This window comes from Aspergillus oryzae, chromosome 5, assembly GCF_000184455.2.
Source record: "Aspergillus oryzae RIB40 DNA, chromosome 5".
In the NCBI taxonomy this organism is placed as follows: Eukaryota; Fungi; Ascomycota; class Eurotiomycetes; order Eurotiales; family Aspergillaceae; genus Aspergillus; species Aspergillus oryzae.
In genome coordinates this window covers 1,464,870-1,485,754 of record NC_036439.1, presented here as the reverse complement: position 1 = coordinate 1,485,754, position 20,885 = coordinate 1,464,870, and the positions used below count along the sequence as shown (strand labels likewise).

At 47.9% G+C, this 20,885-nt stretch overlaps 4 protein-coding genes across 4 annotated transcripts; 1 reads left to right on the top strand and 3 right to left on the bottom strand.

The window, feature by feature from the left end:
* Positions 1-2,462: 2,462 nt before the first annotated feature.
* AO090701000327 (alpha/beta hydrolase) lies at positions 2,463-3,387 on the bottom strand (the record flags this gene model as incomplete). Its single annotated transcript, XM_001823135.3, has 2 exons — positions 2,463-3,189; positions 3,236-3,387. The coding sequence occupies 2 exons, from the start codon at positions 3,385-3,387 to the stop codon at positions 2,463-2,465; spliced, it is 879 nt and encodes a 292-aa protein (XP_001823187.3).
* Positions 3,388-5,351: 1,964 nt separating this feature from the next.
* On the top strand, positions 5,352-9,323 carry AO090701000328 (ABC transporter ATP-binding protein; the record flags this gene model as incomplete). The annotated part of the gene is made up of 2 exons (XM_001823136.3): positions 5,352-6,270; positions 6,331-9,323. The coding sequence occupies 2 exons, from the start codon at positions 5,352-5,354 to the stop codon at positions 9,321-9,323; spliced, it is 3,912 nt and encodes a 1,303-aa protein (XP_001823188.3).
* A 661-nt stretch (positions 9,324-9,984) lies between these two features.
* On the bottom strand, positions 9,985-11,994 carry mirB (MFS siderochrome iron transporter MirB; the record flags this gene model as incomplete). Its single annotated transcript, XM_023237363.1, has 4 exons — positions 9,985-10,916; positions 10,979-11,321; positions 11,386-11,656; positions 11,723-11,994. The coding sequence occupies 4 exons, from the start codon at positions 11,992-11,994 to the stop codon at positions 9,985-9,987; spliced, it is 1,818 nt and encodes a 605-aa protein (XP_023092092.1).
* Positions 11,995-13,234: 1,240 nt separating this feature from the next.
* AO090701000330 (GNAT family N-acetyltransferase) lies at positions 13,235-13,816 on the bottom strand (the record flags this gene model as incomplete). Its single annotated transcript, XM_001823138.3, has 1 exon — positions 13,235-13,816. The coding sequence occupies one exon, from the start codon at positions 13,814-13,816 to the stop codon at positions 13,235-13,237; it is 582 nt and encodes a 193-aa protein (XP_001823190.1).
* Between the last annotated feature and the right edge of the window lie 7,069 nt (positions 13,817-20,885).

Here is a 20,885-nt window from a genome sequence, read left to right as displayed (position 1 = left end):
CGAAGATCACAGTTTTCAAAGGCTGAGACTCTGGGAGGCAACGAACCCAGCTTGAGAATACTCCCTACTGTTCGTCTTCTTTTCGTTTCCCAACATGATCAGCTAATGAAGGCATCTAGACAGCGAACAATTCTCCTTATTTCTGATAACTCAACTGGACTGCCGATCAACTGCGGGAGGCATTCCAGCTGAAAATCTCATGCAAGTTATCTTCAGCTGCCCCACAATCTTCCGGCTATATCCGTGAGCGAGGGCTACTTTAGGCTGCACTATCCATAATTGTTGTATATAATCGCTCTATCTCCTAGTAGCTAGCTTTCAAGTATTGCCAAACACCTATTTACCGGTGTAGCCTTGCTTCATGACTTCAACCTTATACACACCGACATAAAGTTAGAAAGTAAAAGCAGTGGGTACTTCTAGGTTCAGCCCTATAGATAGACTAGTGTTAGGTTCATAGGGATATGTACTCCTATAGCTTAGGGCATACTTCCTTCAAATAATCCCAGTAAGTTACTTGTAGATTTCTCTGAGCCCAAGTGCTGTTCTCCGTGGTTTAGCTACATTAGTCTCCCCTTCAAAAAGAAAAGGAGTTGTGTGGCAATGGAATATTCTGCATTATCGTGTGACAAGAAACGTGTTCTGTCTCGAAGGTGGTGCAAAGTCCGTCTTTGACATGGGGAGTGGACAAGAAATAAGTATATTATTCAACCTGTTGAACTACATTGTAGAAGGAATAGGCTGCAAGGAAATCCTTGACCTATATAGTCTGGTGTTATTAGGAAAATCGTTAGTGCTTATCTCAGGATTGATGATGCCTAGTCTTCTAGGCCACCACGAACCTCTTGGTGTCTACGGCTTCATTCTTTTCGGCAACGAATATCTGTAGTCTGCCTACACGCACTATTCTACACTCAGAGTACTAGAAAAATGTTCGAGGAAACCTCGCCTGACGCATTCTGGGGGGTGCAAACAGCCAAATCCAAGTCAGTATACTATGCCGCTCATTGTACGATCAGCCACCAGCTAACGTCTCGAAAGCTTTTGCGAGGAGGTCGGTAGCTACGAGAATGCCATGAGTACCCTGTACATGCTACATGCTGCTAATACACATGGGTCGGAACAGGATTATGCGGTGACAAGATACATCGCCGAGTTCATCAACAGTTTGACCAACCTCGTTTACAGTAAGCACTGACACTCACTTAGACATTTACCAACAAAGAGCCTCACAAGAAACGCAGTATTCTACGCGATCTATGGAATCCGCAAGCTGCGACAAAAATCGAGTCGCGATATCTTTCGCGTCATCCCGTACTGGGGTTTGATGGCCGTTGGAATATGCTCCGCTGCTTTTCACATTAGCCTCAAGTACCACACCCAAATGTGTAAGTTCCACGTATATTCAAGATTAGCGGTTTAGTTCCAGTTAGCTTACCTTCACCTATGTTATGGGCATCAGTGGATGACCTCTCCATGCTCTTCACGACCACCCCAGTTCTACACCAGGTCTTGACTGTCAATGCCAGTCGTAGATATTCCGTTATGATGGCAATTTTACTATGGTCATTTCTTATGATTCTAGTGGTTTATCACGTCAGGACAGATGAGCTTCTTTTGCACTCGTTATCGTTTGCTGGCATGGTGATCGGCATTGGGATTCGCACGATGCAGCTGATCAACGCTCGGACACTAGCAGGCTCACCGGCTCGCAAGCAGATTTGGGGAATGGTACGGTTCGGAGCAGGTATGTTTTCATCATAACATCTTCTTCTGGTATGTATTGACGCACGGGATAAGTGATCTTTAACTTGGGATTCTACCTCTGGGTGATTGATGGGTGGATATGTGGGTTTTTGAGAAGCGCAAGGGAGAGGATAGGTCTTCCCTTGGCTTTTCTGTTAGAGCTTCACGGGTGGTACGTCTTCTCCTTCTTTAATATCACTTTCTTTTCTCTTTCGTGCCATCGAAACTTATCTTTAAAATGGAACAGGTGGCATATCTTCACAGGAATTGGGGCCTATATCTTCATTGCAGTGGTAGATCATCTCGTGTCTGGTGAGAGTCACGATGGTATTGAAGAGCATTTTGCCTGGCCTGCTTCATGGGCTTCTAGGTCCGTCTTCGCGGGAAGCAATCCTGAGGAGATTCATAAGAAACAAAGTTGAGGGCGCGAGTAGGTTCGTGCTCTAAATTTGGAGGTTGAGATCCTCGCAGGAATACATGCGCATGTTATCTCTATGCTATGTAGATATTCTTTGCAGCGATGGGATAGTACACTTGGTTCTATGCGAGGACGTACTTTGAACGTATGCTATCTATGTGGGCGGAAGACCTTATGTATCGATCATTAGATAATTCTCTATGCATCTCATTGATAAATCACTACATCACACATCACCCATTCTATTAGATCTAGTTCTCGAACACCATTAGGCCCTCAATGTCAAGCCCAGACAATCTTAGTTTGGCAACGGCCAATCTTCAAAGAATGCAGTTAAACCTCGACTCATCGAACACGCCATAACACTCGTATGTTCCTCACCCTCATACTCATTCACAACGACAGTATGTAACCGCTCACTACGTCGCACCATCTCAACAAGATCACGCGCATTATCGCCCATTCTCAAATCCGACGCAATCTGTTTTCGCGCCTCATAGTGATCGAGTGGCTCATTATTCCACTGAGGAGGACTTTGTTCATGCGACCCAAAGAAAACCATCAGCGACGGCGTCTGCTCATCTGCTTCCTTTGCCTTATCCAAAAACGACTTTGCCTCATGCAATATACACCGACTATTCCACCATATTGAGGGACTACTCGCGATGTAGCAGTCGAAAGACTGCGGACGTGTGAATAAAGCGTGTAGCGCAAATAACCCTCCATATGAATGACCATATAGAGCTTCTCTCGAGAACGACAGCTTCGGGAATCGCTCCTTGATCGCGGGGCGAACGGCTTTATCAATGAAGTCAAGACAGAGATCCGCTCCTCCGTATCCGGGTATTTGGGCTTGTGTGGGTGGTGTTAGGTCTAAACTGCGACGGCGCGCATCGTACAATTTCCTGGTCAAGGGATATCCGATCGCGACGACGATGCCTCCTCCGGCGAAATGGGATGAAGCTGCTCGACGCCAGGCGGCTTCTGTCGCGGTTAGGAATAGTGCGTTTCCATCGACAATGTATCTGTTTTGGTTAGAGAATGTCGGATTAAATCCTCGATAGTACTAACATGATCGGAAGTTGCTCGTTCCCAACAGGAGGGTCATGACCCTGCCAATGGAGTGGCCAAGAGACTTGGATCAAGTATGATTCACCCTGTTCACCATCCAGGTAGAATTGCTCCGAATTGGGAAGTGTGATTGCTGCTACTTTATCGCCCATATTCACGGTTGAAATCTGCCGGATGGATCTTGGGAGGCAGGGAGTAAGCTGTGCGCGTGGTAGAATAGTGTCACGGAGAAAGTTGGCCGGGGCGAAGGTGCTTCTGAGAATTTCCCTCGGAAGGGATGATGGTCTAAGGGAGACCGATGCCGCAGCCAGCGTTCGGGTCCACATATTGGAGACGAGGGACCAAGAAAGCACTACGTACTACTGCTATACTGGGTATTTGGTCCTTATCTGATGAGCCCAATGCCCGACGCACTAAGAACTAGGGCCGGCTGGGGGCAAATTCACCCAATCGCCTCGAAGGCCGGTTATATTATCAGATCAGATTAGATCATGGTTGTCCGGATGAATACTCTCGGAGTCACGGCATCTCGTATCCAGTGGGTTCATATGGGTCTGCGTGAACTCGAAATGGTAATTGGTTGGAATTCTTCTCCCCGGAATAATCTTTTACGTTAGAATCCTAGTGTGGATTGTGATCTTTCATTTGAGCAACTGTTCTAACTCTGATCGACTGGCCAGTTGAGCCATCGGCCTCTTGTATGTTGGAAAATCTCTGAAGGGCCCCAAACTGCCAAACATTCAACCGGATTGACCCGGATCCAATAAATGAGAAACACGGCATATCGAGCGAAGAAAATTTCACGGCTGGACACTCTTGGGACTACACTAGTGAGTGCGATTAGTGACTTGGCGGTGGGGCTCATCACAATGGACTTGTCATGGGCAAGAGTTTTAACGGATTGCGTGAGCTCACACAAGGCCCAACTGTATAGCTAGAGGGATATGTAGCTAGAAATACCTCTACGACCCATCTATCCGGAGGTTCAATGAATCTCACACGCAGTATAGAAACGAAGTTCTCAGCCGAGTGTAATGGGCATTTTGTGAGACTTGTGAACACTAAATCGTTAGCTTCAATTGGAGCTGGCAATTTCGATTTAAGATACATAGCACGTAGAGCATTTCGACATAAGCCTGTGAGTAGCATAGCTGTGACTCGAAAAGCTGCTGATTTTATGGTAGCGGAGACTAGTTTTCTGTGCACCATTCGAACTCTTAAGGCGACCTATTTACTATGGTACGGTTTCAATAAATTCATGAGAATCACCTTCCTCGCCTCCTTTGATATTCGTTCATTTACTGATGTATGGTAAGATATATGTGGTCCATGCTGTGCGAATAACCATGATATTAATATGTAGCCACAGACTTTACTCCGTTCACGCAAAGAATGGAATAATCATTGGGTGAAGCGTTTTCCGTTTTCGGCAGATGTTGGGCGGGTGGTTGCGATGGTCATTCTCTTCTTATTACCGAATATGAATGCGTAAACTAAGCCAGGTCAGTGGATTCCAAGATCCTTGGAGGGTTTAAGGGTCTGGGCGTATTGTTATGACAGTCCAATACATACAAGACGTGACCATACCATCTAATACCATACGCAATACCTGACCAAACGGAACCCTAATCAGATGCAGCGACTCCAACTCCTGGCCCCTTGGCATCAATATGGTGCCCTTGGCGTTGCTCGCTTGAAGAATCCGCTCGGATCTGATAAAAATTGAGCGTCGGTCTAGTTCCTGTCCGACGTCGGCACATTGCATCAGAAAGGGAATGGAATGGTCGGGTGGATGCGCGATGTGTCATGCCCAGAGAACTAGAGATTGCTTGCGTCTGATGGACTTTTGCAGACGGGAGCAGAGTGCCGCCGAAGCTCTGACTTGACCCTTCAGTAGCGATCCCGTCGAGTATTGTCCTTTTCTCTTTGCATGTCTGTCTAGCTGCTTGGTACCGTTGCTCACGATAGAGTAACGGCAAACGTCCCAAGGCATCATGGGTACAGCATCTGAAGCGTCCAAGGACGCAGGGGCGCCAGCTAAGCAAAGTGTAAGTTACTCCCTGCCTTAATCTGCACGAAGGAATTGAACTCATGGGGATGTTCTTGTCCACAGTTTATGCGTCGTGCCACCTCGTTCGGTCGTTTGCTGGTCTACGGCAACCCCTCGTCGTCCGACCTAGCCCTCCTCCTCGTCGGCTTTATCACTTCAATTGCCTCTGGGATTCCCTTTCCTATTATGTCGATTGTTTTTGGACAGCTAGTGGATGGACTCAACTCGTCAACGTGCAACGTCACCCCCTCCAACGCCGACTCCTACCAAGCGGGCATCAATGACAAAATCCTGTTGATCGTATACATTGGTATCGCCTATTTCGCTCTCATCTACATCTACGTCCTCTGTTGGAATCTCTCCGGCGAGCGCCTAGCCCAGCGTCTGCGAGAGAAGTATTTCAGCGCCATCCTGCGCCAGGATGCCGCGTTCTTCGACAACCTACCCGCAGGAGAGGTATCCTCGCGGATCACCGGAGAAATCGCCGTCATACAACAAGGCTCATCAGAGAAAGTCGGAATTGTGATAAACAGTATCGCATTCTTCATCACCGCATACATAGTAGCCTTCATCAAGGACCCCAAACTGGCCGGCATGCTGGTCTCCCTCACCCCAGCGTACCTGATCATGTCTATTGGCGGAGGATACTTCGTGCAGAAGTTTTTCGGACGCGCACTGGAGGGTATGGCGAAGGCCTCATCGGTCGCGCTGGAGGCATTCTCAAATACAATGGTTGTGCAAGCCTTTTCGGCAAACGCCCGGTTGGAGGAGAAATTTGTTGAAGTCTTGCATCCTGCATTGTCGGCCGGCGTTTGGAAATCGATCGCTGCTGCCACTCAGGCGGGTCTTTTATACTTCATTGCCTTTTCGGCCAATGGTCTGGCTTTCTGGCAAGGGTCGCGACAAATCGCAGACGCTGTAGAGTCTGGAGGCGACGGCATAACGGTGGGGAACACATTCACAGTTATTCTCATCCTTGTGGATGGTACGTACATAATCCCTATTGAGTCTTGGATATTGAAGTGACGCTAATTTTTATTCATAGCGTCTTTGATTCTCAGTCAGGCTGCCCCGTTTTTGCAAAGCTTCGACGCCGCGGCCGTAGCCTTCGGCAAGCTGGAAGCCGACATCGATCACCCGACTACCATCGACGGTACCACTGAAGATACCGGTCGTGTGCTGCCAGAGGTTACGGGAAATGTGGAATTACGGAACGTCTCATTCAAGTTTCCGTCCCGACCGGACAAGCCCGTGCTCCAGGACCTCTCTTTGAGCTGCCCAGCCGGTCAACAGACAGCTATTGTCGGACTGTCAGGCAGTGGAAAGTCCACCGTCGCCGGGTTGATCACCCGATTCTACAATGTGGATGAGGGCGCGGTACTGTTAGATGGCCACGATGTCAAGGATCTCAATGTGAGATCTGTCCGTAGCCATATAAGTCTCGTACAACAGGAACCATGTCTCTTGGACCGGTCCATCCTTGAAAACATCGCGCTGGGCCTCATCAACTCTCCTAGACACGATCACCTGCATTCGATTCTGATGGGTAGTGTTCTCGCGGATGTCGCGGCAGCAGTGCGAGACGGGAAAGATCTAGTGTTGGCTTCTCTGGAGCATGGGGATGGCGCACGAGAAATTGTGGAATTAGTCCTGCACGCTGCCCTGTTGGCCGATGCGAATGGTTTCATTGAGCGTTTGAAAGAAGGCTTTGGAACACAAGTTGGGTCTAAGGGCAATCTCATCAGCGGTGGACAAAAGCAACGCATCTCCTTGGCGCGCGCTCTGGTGAAAGATCCGCGTATCCTGATCCTGGATGAAGCCACGGCATCCCTCGACTCGGCGACCGAGGCGCGTATCCAAGAGGCTCTAGATAACGTGGCGATCGGCCGGACTGTGATTACTATTGCCCATCGTCTGTCGACTATCAGGAATGCCGACAATATTATCGTTATGCGCCAAGGGAAGCTGGTGGAGCAAGGAACCCACCAGCAACTGCTAGAAGCCAACGGTGCCTATGCTGAGTTGGTCCGTCTCCAGAACCTCAACGTTCACGGCGGCCAAGATGACGAGGAGACGGAGGTGAGCTCCGCTCGTTCTGGTTCCTTGGTGCCAATCGTTAGTGAGAAGACCGGAGCTCTTGAGACTTCTGTGACCGATGCCATTGACGAAGAAAAGACTAAGCCTGCAAAGACTGCGGAGCCAGAGAGTGCGATCGAGGAAAAGCGAAGCTTTGGATCAACCGTAGGCTCCATGGGCTCCCTTTTCCGACCGTACACATTCGTGCTGATCCTGGCGATCGCTGGGGCTGTGATCATCGGCGGCACTTATTGCGGATCGTCGGTGATCTTCGGCAACGTCGTGGGCAAGCTTAGTGGCTGCGAGGAGCCTGACTCCATTCGTCATGCTGGAGAGCTGTTTGGACTTATGTTCTTTGTGCTGGCCATTGTCGAATTCCTTGCTAACTTCCTTAGCTGGTCGCTCTTTGGCTGGGTGGCTGAGCAAGTCATTTACAAAGTGCGCATACTATCGTTGCGGTCTATTCTCGAGCAGGATTTGGCATGGCACGAGTCAGCAAATCGAAACCCATCACTACTGCTGTCGTTCATTACAAAGGATAGCAGTGCCCTGGGTGGTCTAACAGGCTCTGTGGTCTGCACTATCCTTTCGGTTCTGGTTAGTCTCGTCGCGACTATTACTATGACACACATTATTGCTTGGAAGATTGCTCTAGTATGTCTATCCGTGATCCCACTGTTGCTGGGTGCCGGCTACATGCGAGTCACCACGCTGGCTAGTTTCGAGGAGCGACACCTAGAGGCCTTTGCAAACTCCGTGGGTATCACCGTTGAGGCCGTCAACTCAATCAAAACCATCATGTCGCTGTCCCTGGAACATGAAGTGCTTGGCACATACCGTCGATCACTCTCGGCCCCAATGCGCCAGATCACTCGACAAAGCGCTTGGGCGAATTTATGGCTTGCCGTCGGGTACGGACTGAGTAACTTTCTATATGCACTGGCGTACTGGTGGGGATCAAAGAGGATTATCGCGGGTGAATACACTCAAACGCAGTTCTTCATCGTGCAGCTAGCACTGCTCGTCAGCTCTCAACTGTGGGGACAGATGTTCGCCCTCGCACCCGATGTCTCACGCGCATTCCAGGCCACACGGAGACTATTGAATCTGCTCGACTTGGGGTCGACAAAGAAGCTATCTGCACCACTTCAGCTACTGGGGGATGTCGAAGCCACGGCACCTCCCCGCGAGAAGAGATCCTCTTCTGAGTCCCGTGACGGCATCAGTGTTGTATTCAAGCAAGTTCGCTTCTCGTACCCTGCACGGCCGGACACCCGAGTGCTACACGGTCTGGACTTGAGCGTTCAACCAGGACAGTTCGCCGCACTCGTAGGACCCAGCGGCGCAGGCAAGTCCACAATAATCTCACTCGTCGAGCGACTATACGGACCTGACTCAGGAACCATCGAAGTCGACGGCCACAACATCGCCTACAGCGACGGCTCATTCCGGGATGATATTGCCTATGTTCCTCAACAGAGTGTGCTGTTCGAGGGCACGATCCGATTCAATCTGACCCTAGGCGCCAGACCAGGCCAAACAGTCAGCCAGTCTGAACTAGAGGAGGCATGTAAACTGGCCAACATCCATGACACGATCATGCAGCTGCCAGATGGATATGATGCCTACTGTGGGCCAAACGGCGACCGGCTTTCTGGAGGTCAGAAACAGCGATTGGCGATTGCGCGCGCGCTCATCCGCAAGCCTAAGCTTCTGCTGCTGGATGAGTCGACCAGTGCGCTTGATGCAGAGTCGGAGAGATTGCTGCAGGATGGGCTTGAGAAGGCCACGAAGCATATGACCGTTATTGCGATTGCACATCGACTGTATACTATCCGCAAGGCGGATGTGATCTTCTTGATTGAGGATGGTCGGTGTGTTGACCGAGGAACTCATGCACAGCTGATCGAGCGCAGCGAGAGTTATCGTGTGAATGCTCTAAACCAGGCTGTGGATGGCTGAGGGTCTTTCTTCATCTCTGATTTAGGAGGGAGCTTACTGCGTTTTCATGGGTATATTCTTAAGCGGCCGTTGACCCTTTCTTGGATTGAATGGTCATTCCATTACTAGAAGCATAAATTTATATAGATCTCTTTGTCTGCACTGTTTCTATCCAATGTCTTAATTATAATCTTATAAAGTTTCACGTTTACTTTAGCTATCCCAAGATTGCCCAATAATGTCATTCTGTTCTTTGTTGCTTTGCATTGGAAATCTAGCCTTCATAGGGCCATTCCATTACTAACCCTGATGGCAACCCACCATTATTAGTATAAAGCCCTTAATGATGATGCTAAATGAATATGCACATAATTATAAGGAATATATCAATCTATGAGTGCTGTACATGAAGGTCTTGAAATGAAATATCTATAAATCCCACACATCGATGCCATTTACCTGGAGTATTATCTATGGCATATCCAAAGCAATTTACGCAACAGAGTTCTTTTTAGTAATATATATAAAATAGCAAGATAACCAAGTAAAAGCAAATTACCTCCCCACAGGAGTATCAACATTAAGCTCGATAAAAGAAGCCCATCCACACCACCAACACACAAACACACATAACCAACCCATCATCTCCTCGTCGAAACCACCATCAACCAACAAAATAACATCAGAACACAACACCCTTGGTCTGCGTCGTATTCTTCAGATTCAAGTTCCGGATCATGAAAACCGCGACGAAGGCAAGCGCCATCAGCCCCGTTCCCGCGGCCAACATTCTCGTCTGCGAATAACCATACGCCTTCTGAATAGCAATTCTCTCAGGACTATTAACAGCATAGCTCAGCTGCACCGGCAAACTGGCATAGATGCTGGCCAGGCTCGGCAGCGCGGACTCAGGGAGATAGCGCGCAAGGGAGCTCTCAAAGGTGTTTGTCCAGATGGCGCCGGAGATGGCATTGCCCACGGCACCACCGATGCCACCGGACACGAATAGAATGGCCATTGCGGCGGCGACGTGTTGGTGGTCGACGGCGGCTAGGACGGCGAGCTGCATGCAGAGGGTGAAAACGCTACCGCCGACGGAGATGAAGATCTCGCACATGACGATGTAGCCGATGTATCCGTTTGGTTGGCGGAAGTGAATCATGAGGCCTTGAGCGAAGATGTAGAGAGGCACACCAATGAGCAGGAGCCAGCGGAAGTAGCCTGTTTTGCGGATCAGGTAGCCGACGATGAAGAGGAGCACGCCGGAGACGACCTGGAATGTGCTGTTGACGTATCCGGCCTCGGCGACGGTTAGGTTGTTGACGACTTGGAGGAAAGACGTGAAGTAGCTGTTCCAGCAGTAGTAGGACATTTGGTATACGAAGTCGAGAAGGCAAGCGCCCAGGACGGTCCGGTTGAGTAGGTAGGTATGTTTCAGGAATGGCACGGGAGCCAGGTATACCTGATAGGCGGCGAAGAGAAGGAGGACGACAAAGCCGACTACAATCATGGCGATAATGTAGTCTGTCTTCCAGCCCTCCGGAGCTGACCGGGCTAGTGTGAATGGGAGTAGAAACACGGTAAGACCAGCAGCGAACAGGATGACACCCGGCACTGTTAGCAAGAGGATGTTAGCAACTGCGATACTTTAGGGAGGGCTGTGTTGGGTGACCCACAATCAAACTGTATAAGGTAGTGTATTATGTTCTGTACCAGGGTTCGGCCACTTCTCTCGTGATTTACGAGGCCTTTCTGCTTAGCCTTACGAAGGTTGACCTTCAACACCACGTATAAGGGCATGGCGACCGCAGGTATAATGATGGCAAAGCTGCCGAAACCCCATCGCCAGTTCACGTGTACTAAGAATTCTTCTGCTGCTTTGGATCCTGCAAACGCAGTGATCATCCATGGTGATGAGACGAAAGCGAACGCCAACCCTCGATTTCTCAGGTTGGTTACGTCGGCTGAGAGGACATTCACGCTATAAGTCATGCCTCCAAGTCCAACTGATTGGAATACCTGTTATGCGTATAACGGTTAGTAAGTTCAAGGGCTCTGACTGTTCAAAGGGGGGTCATATTACCTGTGCTGCGCAGAAGGTAGGAAGGTTGTTGGACGCTGCCATGAGAATTAGGCCCAAAGTGGCGAAGCCCAGCATAAGGAGGAAGCCTTCAGCACGGCCCCAGACGTCCAGCATCTTCGCCATAGGGATATACACTGCCGATGTCATGGCACTTGCTACAATTTCGATTACAGTCAACAGGGAATGAGACTGGAAATCACTGGTAGCATATGGTGTCAAGCTAGCGAGGATTGAGGACCTGAATCCATTAGCCAGGGTGTAAATCCAGATGCTATTAAGAACAAATTGCATTAGTTACATATGGCCACAAGTAAGCGTCATTGGGGGTAGAAAATACAGTATCAGGAAGGTAGCCAGCGTTGCCTTTGACCATGCTAGAGTCACGGCCTCGATATCCTTGACACCACGCTGTGCGTCTTCGTGCGGTAATGATATATTATCATCACTGCTTGCCGTCTTATTTTCAGGTGAGCCGGTGCCAGCTTCCTTGTCGTATGGAGCTGCATTGATGGTTACCGGAGTTTCGATATCTTCCACGGTGGGAGCCTCATGAGTGTCATTAGGCGTCTGGCGCCCAACAAGATTTTGAAACCTATCCCCGATTGCCATCGTTGCTGGATCAGCCCGGTGAAGACGCAAGGAGCACGCAACGGAGAGCTAATCATAAAAGAGGGAAGAGCCGAAGCTTTAAAGCGGATGTGCAGGCCCAGCCAAACGGTAGCCCTTGCAGCTTCACGCATCAGGCGGTAGGGAAAAAAAAATTAGAATTTTAATCTCATCTGATAAAAAGTAAGATTAGCCGGGTGGTCCATGTTCACCGAGATCGGCTGTTTGGGTACTGATTCGAGAATCAGCTCACACGGGGCGAACCGGGGAGACCGTTCGGCAATTTCTTGGTATAGATTTATCTGATTGATTGATTAGATCCGACGCTCTGGGCAATTAGCAAACAAAAGCTCGGACGTGAGGTGACAGGAAGTCGACTGATTCGACGTTGACTAGTCTCCCATATGTGGCGTGCATCCATGCACATTTTTCACAAGGATCTCGACTTGGCTTCTGAGCCCGCGCACCGGAATTTACCTTCCGTACTTACTGTCTTGATAAGACTAGGTCTATATACATTATACAGCAGAAAGGAGTTTCAGGAGCCTCTTGGGTCGTCGGGTCGCGTGCTAACACAGAGAGCCGAAGGTAATAGAACTGGACTCAATATTAGGGTGACTGCCAAACAAAATTGAGAAAGAAAGAAGTTGAACAAGCAGGCAGCAGGTATGAAACATTCCACTATGACTCCGTGATAGGTTAGCATCCAATTGTTATTACAACTCAATACGAGAAGCCAAGTCCCAAGATTACGCCTAGCCCCAAGCTAAAAGCGCACTATTACCAGACTTCCCTGATATTGCCCGAGTTGTTGTACGAGTCTCACCTAAAGCCACACGATACTTTTGCAACTGATGGCAGTTAGGGCTATCGCAAACTTTCTGGTGCTACTGCTCTGTGGCTCGGGTACGATGGTTCTTCGAATTCAGGACACCCAGCTAGAGCTGATTCAGAGCCCAGGACAGAGCACTACTCGACCTAATTACCATGTAGGGCCTTGGCGGGTTGCACCATTCGGCCTTGGCTCTATGAACGGAATTTTAATAGCCGAGCAGAAGCAAGGAAGGATTTGAGAGAGGCATTTGGTCCCAGCAAGGGGCGATGAGAAACCTGCTCGACCACCACGTCTAAATTGCCTCATTTGACATTGCTTGACGTGGCAAAATTATTTCATTGATAGTTAGAGCACTTTGTGACCCGTATATCCCAGAAGCAATTGACTTGACACAAGAACTGGGAACAACTACTGTACAGGAACCAACGAGACCCATTCATCCTTAGTAATCTGATACCTCACCTCGCCTTCCTCGATGCCAGGAGGTGGGGTATCGTACTTGTTGTGAAAGGTGTAGGCATGTTTCAATCCACAAGCTGCCATTACCGCCCGAGAAGCCACGTTCACAGCCATAGTCTCGCCAAACACCTCAGATAGACCTAAGTCCTGGAAAGCGTGCCTCAGCAACTCGCGTGATCCTTCCTTCGCGTAACCTTGCCGCCAGAACTTCGGTAAAAGACGATACCCAAACTCTGATCGGTCACTTCTGAATTGCGCTGGTGTGCCTTCGCTTGGGCAAGGAGCCAGTACCCACCAGCCAACAAACTCGCCGCCGGCGAAGCCGACCCAACATCCGAAGCCGGGTACGAGCGTTGCTGCGTGGAGGAGCCATTTGTGTACTTCTTTCGCTTGTTCGTCGTCAAGTGGCTTGCCAAAGCCGATGTATTTCATGACTTGCGGATCCTTGTCCAGCATCTTGGTGAACTCGCTATGCTCGGGGCCGAGGGGCACCAATTCGAGGCGCTCAGTGCGCAAAATTGCTTGGGTCATGGTGGCCGAATGAGGAAGTAAAGTAAGAGCTAGCAATGTGCAAAGGTCTTGATCTTCTTCTTGCAGGTATGGTTGTACAGCTCAAGCTTTTCCGCCATGCTCAGTGTTCCCCTTATATATTTGCGATCTGGCTATCAGAGCAGGTTAGCAGGATTGCTGTGCCCCAGTTCTGCTGAGACGGCTTCTCGTTTTACTGTAAAGAAACGACTGTAAGCTCGATTCTACTGTTGATCTACTCCTAGTTCATAATAAGTCTTTCTTGGGGCCAAGCCATTCTGGATAAAGGATGTATGTCCATGTCCTTGTGCACTCATCTATTACGGCGCTCATTGGCCCTCATCGATGATCTTACCTGCATTGCTTGCAGCGGTAGATTAACCCACAGAGCGAGAACCTGGTAAGATTCACCGATGCCGATGGCGGCCGTCTTCCATTCCCTACGAATGGGTCAAACATCTCGCTACGGAACCGTATAGCATGGCGCCAAGGGTCTGGAAGAGACGGTGCTTGGTCTTTTGGTGAAAATACCGTGGAAACGATGACTGTTTTAGCTTTGTGTGATTGATAATGATGATCAACCTACGCTTTCCCAGGAAAGTCAATACCCTCGAAACCAGTGGCCCAGTGGGGAGGACACCCTTGGTAGGGTAAGGGCCTCGGACCCATTAAAGCTCTTAGTAGCACCCGATCAGGGCTACTTGTGAGGGTGCTGCAACGGCCATTACAGGTTCTAAAAGGCTCGCTACTATAGACTCGGTTCATATTGTGTCGTTCAGCCTTAGACAAGTATAGGTTATCCCTTAGACCAGAGGAAAGCCTAGGCAGCATTTGAATCCCGTACCTGACACTGTACGGAGTATGTGAAACAGGATATTAAAGATGGTGGCTGTGATGATTAGAGAGCCATAGTGATTCGAAATGATAGTAAACTCCAGTCAATTTCGCCGAGATTGGTAAACTTTCAATACCATACATACCATACAATATGTCATTTATGTACGTTACATACCGTCCCGACGATAACATGCTGGCGCCAAGGCACCGGGATCAGATTAGATGGATAGATAAGATTAGTCGAGAGAGACCAGGCCTTGGCAATCAGGCCTATCTTGGTACGGACCTCCGAGACCGAAGGTTGCAGGATCAAGCCCGTGTCACTTTTACTGTAAGTTCCGTGGCCTACGGAGTAGTTCCGTAGACTTTATTGCGCAGCGGAGCGAAGCGGAGCTAGCAATATACTGGACGGGTTTTCACCTTCTCGACTCTGATTGGTCCATATTTAGTCTGTGCTTTGTTCATGTATCTGGCTTTTCATTGGTCCTCAATTCATCCGGGACATTATTGGCCGCTTGCCCGCTTACTAATTTAGATAGTAATTGAAGGTCATGTGATTAGATCGCTGCGCACGTCTTTGGCAGGTCTTTGGCCTGGCACTAACTAGTCAACTATAGTATTTATTGTAGGACATTAATGTAACGCAAGCCCCACTACATCACTCTTAACGTGCACCAAGGTATATACGCAAAAGTATCGATACTACACTCTTAGTAAAAACAGCTCAACGTATTAGTAAACCTTCGGGGTTAAGGGTCCTATGAGTCCTGGGGTTAGTTATCGGAGTAGCTAGTGGATCGTGGATGAAAGTGGCACCATACTAAGTACTAGTACTCTGGAGTCTGTACCCTTGTTACCCGCTGAAAAATCGTAACAATTTACTTAGGCTTGGCAACCTTATGCCCAGAATGCCCAGAGACTCGGCTTCGTCCATTATAGGCCGAGATTTTTACGCGAGCCCTCGGCTGCAATACTTTAGACCCTTCTCTATCTAAATGAGATTACATGCCAAGGATCACTGCTACTGATTACTGAAATAGGCTTACATATCCCAAAATATTATACCGGTTCATGTAATTCCGTTTAGTGGTATTAATATAATCAAGTAGGGGTGTTGTTCCTACCGAGTTTTCTTGAAAGTATTGAACGTGTTTTGCAGGAACTATGGTTACTCTGAGATGCCCGTGGGGCCAATCGACCATGATTATGTAAATCCTGTACGTTGTCCTGACTGTCGTCTTGTTAAGACGATTTTCTTTCTTTCTTTTTAGTCTCGTCTTCTCTTTTCTTTATGTTGTTTAATAGCATATTCCGATAATGGAAGGTTTGGACCCGGATATCGGTACCGATTCAGAGTCATTACCCGCCACCCTTGCGGCTTTTGCCGCCTTTGCGGTGCAGATCGGGCTACTCTAGTCAAAGCGAGGTCGGTTAAACTTGTGGTGGGGTCCGTATAATCTTTCTGTCATGCGAACAACACTACTACAAGCCGCATGATAGTATTAGCTGCTGATACAAGCAGCGGTGCTCTTGCTGCACGGGCCCCGGAAAGTCCATTCCTAGTCTTTTCGCCCTCCGTACTCACATTCGGGGCCAGCGTGATGCGATTGGAATAGATCTTGGTCCCGAGCAATATGGTAAATGGAAAGCGCCAATTCCAAGCCATTCCCTCGATCTTCTCCTCCACGGGAGTCAGATAGTTACCTAGCTCTTGTTTGAAAAGTAACTCGTCCCATAACGCAGGAAGTAAAGTATGTTGCAAGCGCTATCGGTTCATCCCTGCTAGGCCCGCGCGTACTTTATCAGCCTTTCACCCTTTGTCCATGTAACAATCACTGGATCCCATCGCCGCCGTTAGATGAGCTTGCATTCGGAACAATCTGTGCGATTCACTCTCATACACCTGCCAGATTTATGGGGCCGCCATGCACAAGCTATTCAGAGTAGTCGGTTCTGTTTGGGTAACAGAATAATATTTCGTTAGCAGTTTGGCAGATGATCATGCTTACGTATCTTGTCATCGGTCACAGACGATCTGTTCTGACTGTCTGATACTGATTTCCTTCGAATATAAGGGGAGCTCATCTATGTCTGAAGTATTGAACTCAAGCCTCTTTACCGAGGGTATAGTAGTATTAGTCTTATTATCACTCGAGAGGTGAAAGGCTATATTTTGCAAGAGACGTGCGGGCTTTTGGTCGAGGGACTATAGATTCACATGCGGCACAATATTAAGCAACGAAATGAAGACATTTAACCATCTGGGGCTGATTCTTTGTTTGCTAAACGCTTTTTGTAGATCTTGGTAATCCTTACAACTTGTCTAGATGCGATATTGAAGCGTCCCAATTAATTTTCTATTGATCTCGTCAATTTGCTTCCATTGAGCAACAAAAGTCTTATAGGCCGGCGTGTTTTATGATAAGGCTAAGACAGTATCTATAAGTAACATGCTAGATAACAATAACTCTTGAAAAAAGGAGATCTCTTAATGGATGACCGCAGGTGGCGGTAAGGGACCTCGTGCCCTCCGTGTCCCCACGAACACCACTGCGGTTGTCGCTCTTATTGCCTGGTCAGTCGTCCTAGCGAGGTATCTGCGAACCCGTGTGGCCCTTTCCGATGCCCATTCACCCAATTTCAGTTTGTCGATGAGCACTTCCTTGAAGATGTCTTCTGACATGTTCCTAAGGCGAAGTTCACAGCACCAAGTGATTATGTTGCTTTCATGATCAATGTATGTTGGGATCATCGCCATATACCGTCCCAGAAGAATGACCCCGTCACCGTTTGGAATACTATATCTGACTAGTTCAACTTCGTGTCGCAGCAATTCCTTGCAACTCATTGTGATGGCCCTGTGGCTGGCCACAAAATCACACTTGGCGAATATAATGTCCCTTGGAAACCAGAACCGGGTCAACAGGTAGATAGGTTCGGTGTTCGTGTGGGACAAAGGTTGCAAGTCCGTTAGACGAAATACTGCGGACGGGGAATGAGATACACGAGAGTAGCAAATGTCGTCTTCATTGCGCGTTCGAAATGTTCCACATACCCACACCATCATGTTCTCTACTGCCAACTGAAGGCCCCTCGTTACTGACAGAATAACTCGGTCAGGTTGGGGGAGAATGAATATGCATTCCCCTGATATACGTTGCACTGTGCACAGGATCAGATATTGATACCAAGCAGCTATGTCACTAGTTAACTCACTGTATATATTGTATGCAGGCATTAGCTCGTCGGGATCCAAGAGGTCTCTGGCCACTTTGGTCAAGAGCTTCATCAGATAAATCAAACCATCACCGCCCGACTGTGCAAGTCGCGCTCGACAAGTTGCCACATTAACACAATCTTCATATCTCATCAATGTCACTTCCTGAGGCGGGCGGGCATTCTCTCTAACGTAAGATGGGAATTCCCACATATGAGTGGTCCTTTTGTACCTCTGCCTCTCTCTCTCTGTAGGGCTTCGCGTGTCTCTCCCTGTAGGACGTCTCCTGTCTCTCTCTCTTGGGCGCCTAAAATGGGCTAGGTCTTTGAAAATGTTATTTTCTTCCGAATGAAGCAGACAGTAACCGGAAACGATAAAAAAGGGCAGTGATGAGAAAGATGATGAATTACCTGTTTCATGATTGAGCAGGATTTTCCTTAGAACAGTCGGCCTCTCTATGCAGGGTCCCATAAGATGCACCCATGCAGATTGTGGAGGAAGTCCTAGTCTGTCGATTTCCTTCACAATCTCATGCATTCCTTCCTTAAACTGTGTCGTCAGAAGCTGAGTCAGGTGGAAATCCTCGGGCTCTATTTCATCGTTTTTACCTGCTTCGAAGATTGGCCTGGCCTCTTCGAAGGCTACCCTAGTCCTTGTAGGTCTCAAGGATCTCTGGGACATGATTCATAAGAAAGGCTATCGCACCAGTTTTCGTTCTTGTAAGGTATGTTGGAGAATAGGAAATGAGAAGTAGTCAGTATTAGTCCAGGGTTAAAGCAAGATAATTACCACGGAATAGTAGACAGCAATCTGTAAAGCAGGAGTCATGAGAAGAATATATAGCCAAGCGTTTCAACATGCTAACTTATGTTCATTATTCTTTATGGAAGTTGCCTTTCTACACCAGGGTTCACCGAATAACTATATGTTATATTCCGGCTGGAATTGTACATCATATAAATTTTCGATTGCTCTTTTATATCCTACTGCTACGTTCCTCATTCTTGGACCGGACTATTCCCCCATTACCTCGTAAAAATGTGAGTATAATAAAAGGAAGCGGCGATATAGGGAAATCCCCACGGAGCATACCTAGGCTGATTGTCCAACAATCAATCTCGTCGGTAATCTCCCAAACCATGAAAGACATGCTGAAGCGAACAACCATTACCCCTCTCGACAAGGGCCATTCCATGTAGTCTTTGTTACGGCTTACATGATTACATCCTACTGACTATATTCCGGATTCTTAGTTCATAGGCCTACAACACATTGATGTATGATACGTATCTATACTGTCTACAGTTTTCTATAGAAAATATTATATTTGATATTATAATTATATCACTTGTTAATACTAACGCCAACCCTTCGATGACCCTAAAATTGCAGTGTGCGGCTCTATTGTTAAGTCACCCGAATGCCATAAGTTATTTCAATCATCCTTAGTGATTGGTTGGAGGAGACCCAGTAACTTGGGACGTACTACAGTACTACCTAAAGATTGCAACGTATCCTATGCGGCTCGCTGGATATCAAATACAAGCATACATACAAGGAAAGAGAGTAATTTCCATGATTATAGACAAACTGTTGCGGTTAATGAACTAGCGTTGGATACAACATATTGCTATACCGATACTGTCTACAGTTTTCTATAAGAAATGTTATACTTAATATTTTTATAACTGTATCACTTATTAAAACTCTTAATTAAGAAAAGATATATATTAATTTAAATAATATATTTTGATATAAAAGTTTTATTTATTTTGTTTCTATCTTTGCCCCAATTATCCTTCTATAAGCCGTTATCCCAGGACCAACAACCACCCTCTTCGGAGCATATGATGGATCCAAGATGACTTATCGTCACCGATATCACGGGCTACCCAGATCCCCTCAAGAAGCTTAAGAGCATGAAGGTTGACAGGCAATCGATTTACAGGATACAAAGCGCGTAAGTCGGTGCCGAACATCGGCTCTCAGTTTGTTATCTTCCCTCCTCAACTCTGAGCCAGCTGTAAGAATTGGGAGAGACTGGAAATTCAAATAGTTCGAGGACGCTAGAATTTGGAGGAGGTGATTGACAGTTTCTAAAGCATAACGATGGATTAACAGTTCCAGACCAGTCTCTTCAAGACATGGGTTCGTAAAAGTATCATTCCATCCGCAGATTCGATAGAGCAGAATCAATCCGTGCTTTCTTAGTGACTCGTACAGAAGCGTCAGGGTAGGCTCGGTTCATGGCGCGTTCCATAGATACAACTGTTTTTCTAGCAGTGCCTCTCGGGTGAAGGACCGACGTCCTGAATGGAGGAGCTGTCAACAGTACCGGCCCAGGTTTCCCAGGATGAAGATTAGGTCTGTACAAGATCCGTACATCGGATGATGCCAATGTCCAACTTGTTGCACGGCCAAGGATAAACCTGGTGTATCTAGCTCTTGCTGTTCGTCTGGATGTACGAGGTACGAGCATCCCATATCCCAGTACAGATATATGGCCAGACAAAGTCTAAATAATGGGTTAAGATTCCACGGATGCGATGTATCCTCGAGCATTTTATTGATCAATGTGCGTGCGGCAATCAGATGCCATTTCCCAAGATCAGTCATATCACGATCAGCTCCGTGCGACAACGCCAGTAGCAACGCAGTAAGCATCGATAGTAATGGTCGCGTCTTCCCAGTCCCTATTTCGTTTCGAAACGATGCCAGAGCTTTCCCTCTCTCTTCGGGAGCGATACGTGCCACTTCTGCAGAAAAATACTGCTCATGACGGGCGCTTACGGACTGGATGATATGCACCAGCGCCGGAGATTCCTGTATGTGTTCTAGGACTGGAAATGAGACCGGATTGTCTTCAGGATCAATCACTAATATTCGACACACTCTTTCAAGCCAGTATTGAAGGAGCCGTCGATTGACGATGGTGTCCACTGGTGATGAGTACCAGCGCGTCTCAATCTGCCATTGCGACAGGCGAGGCGTCGACGAGCAAATTAAACCGCGACGGAC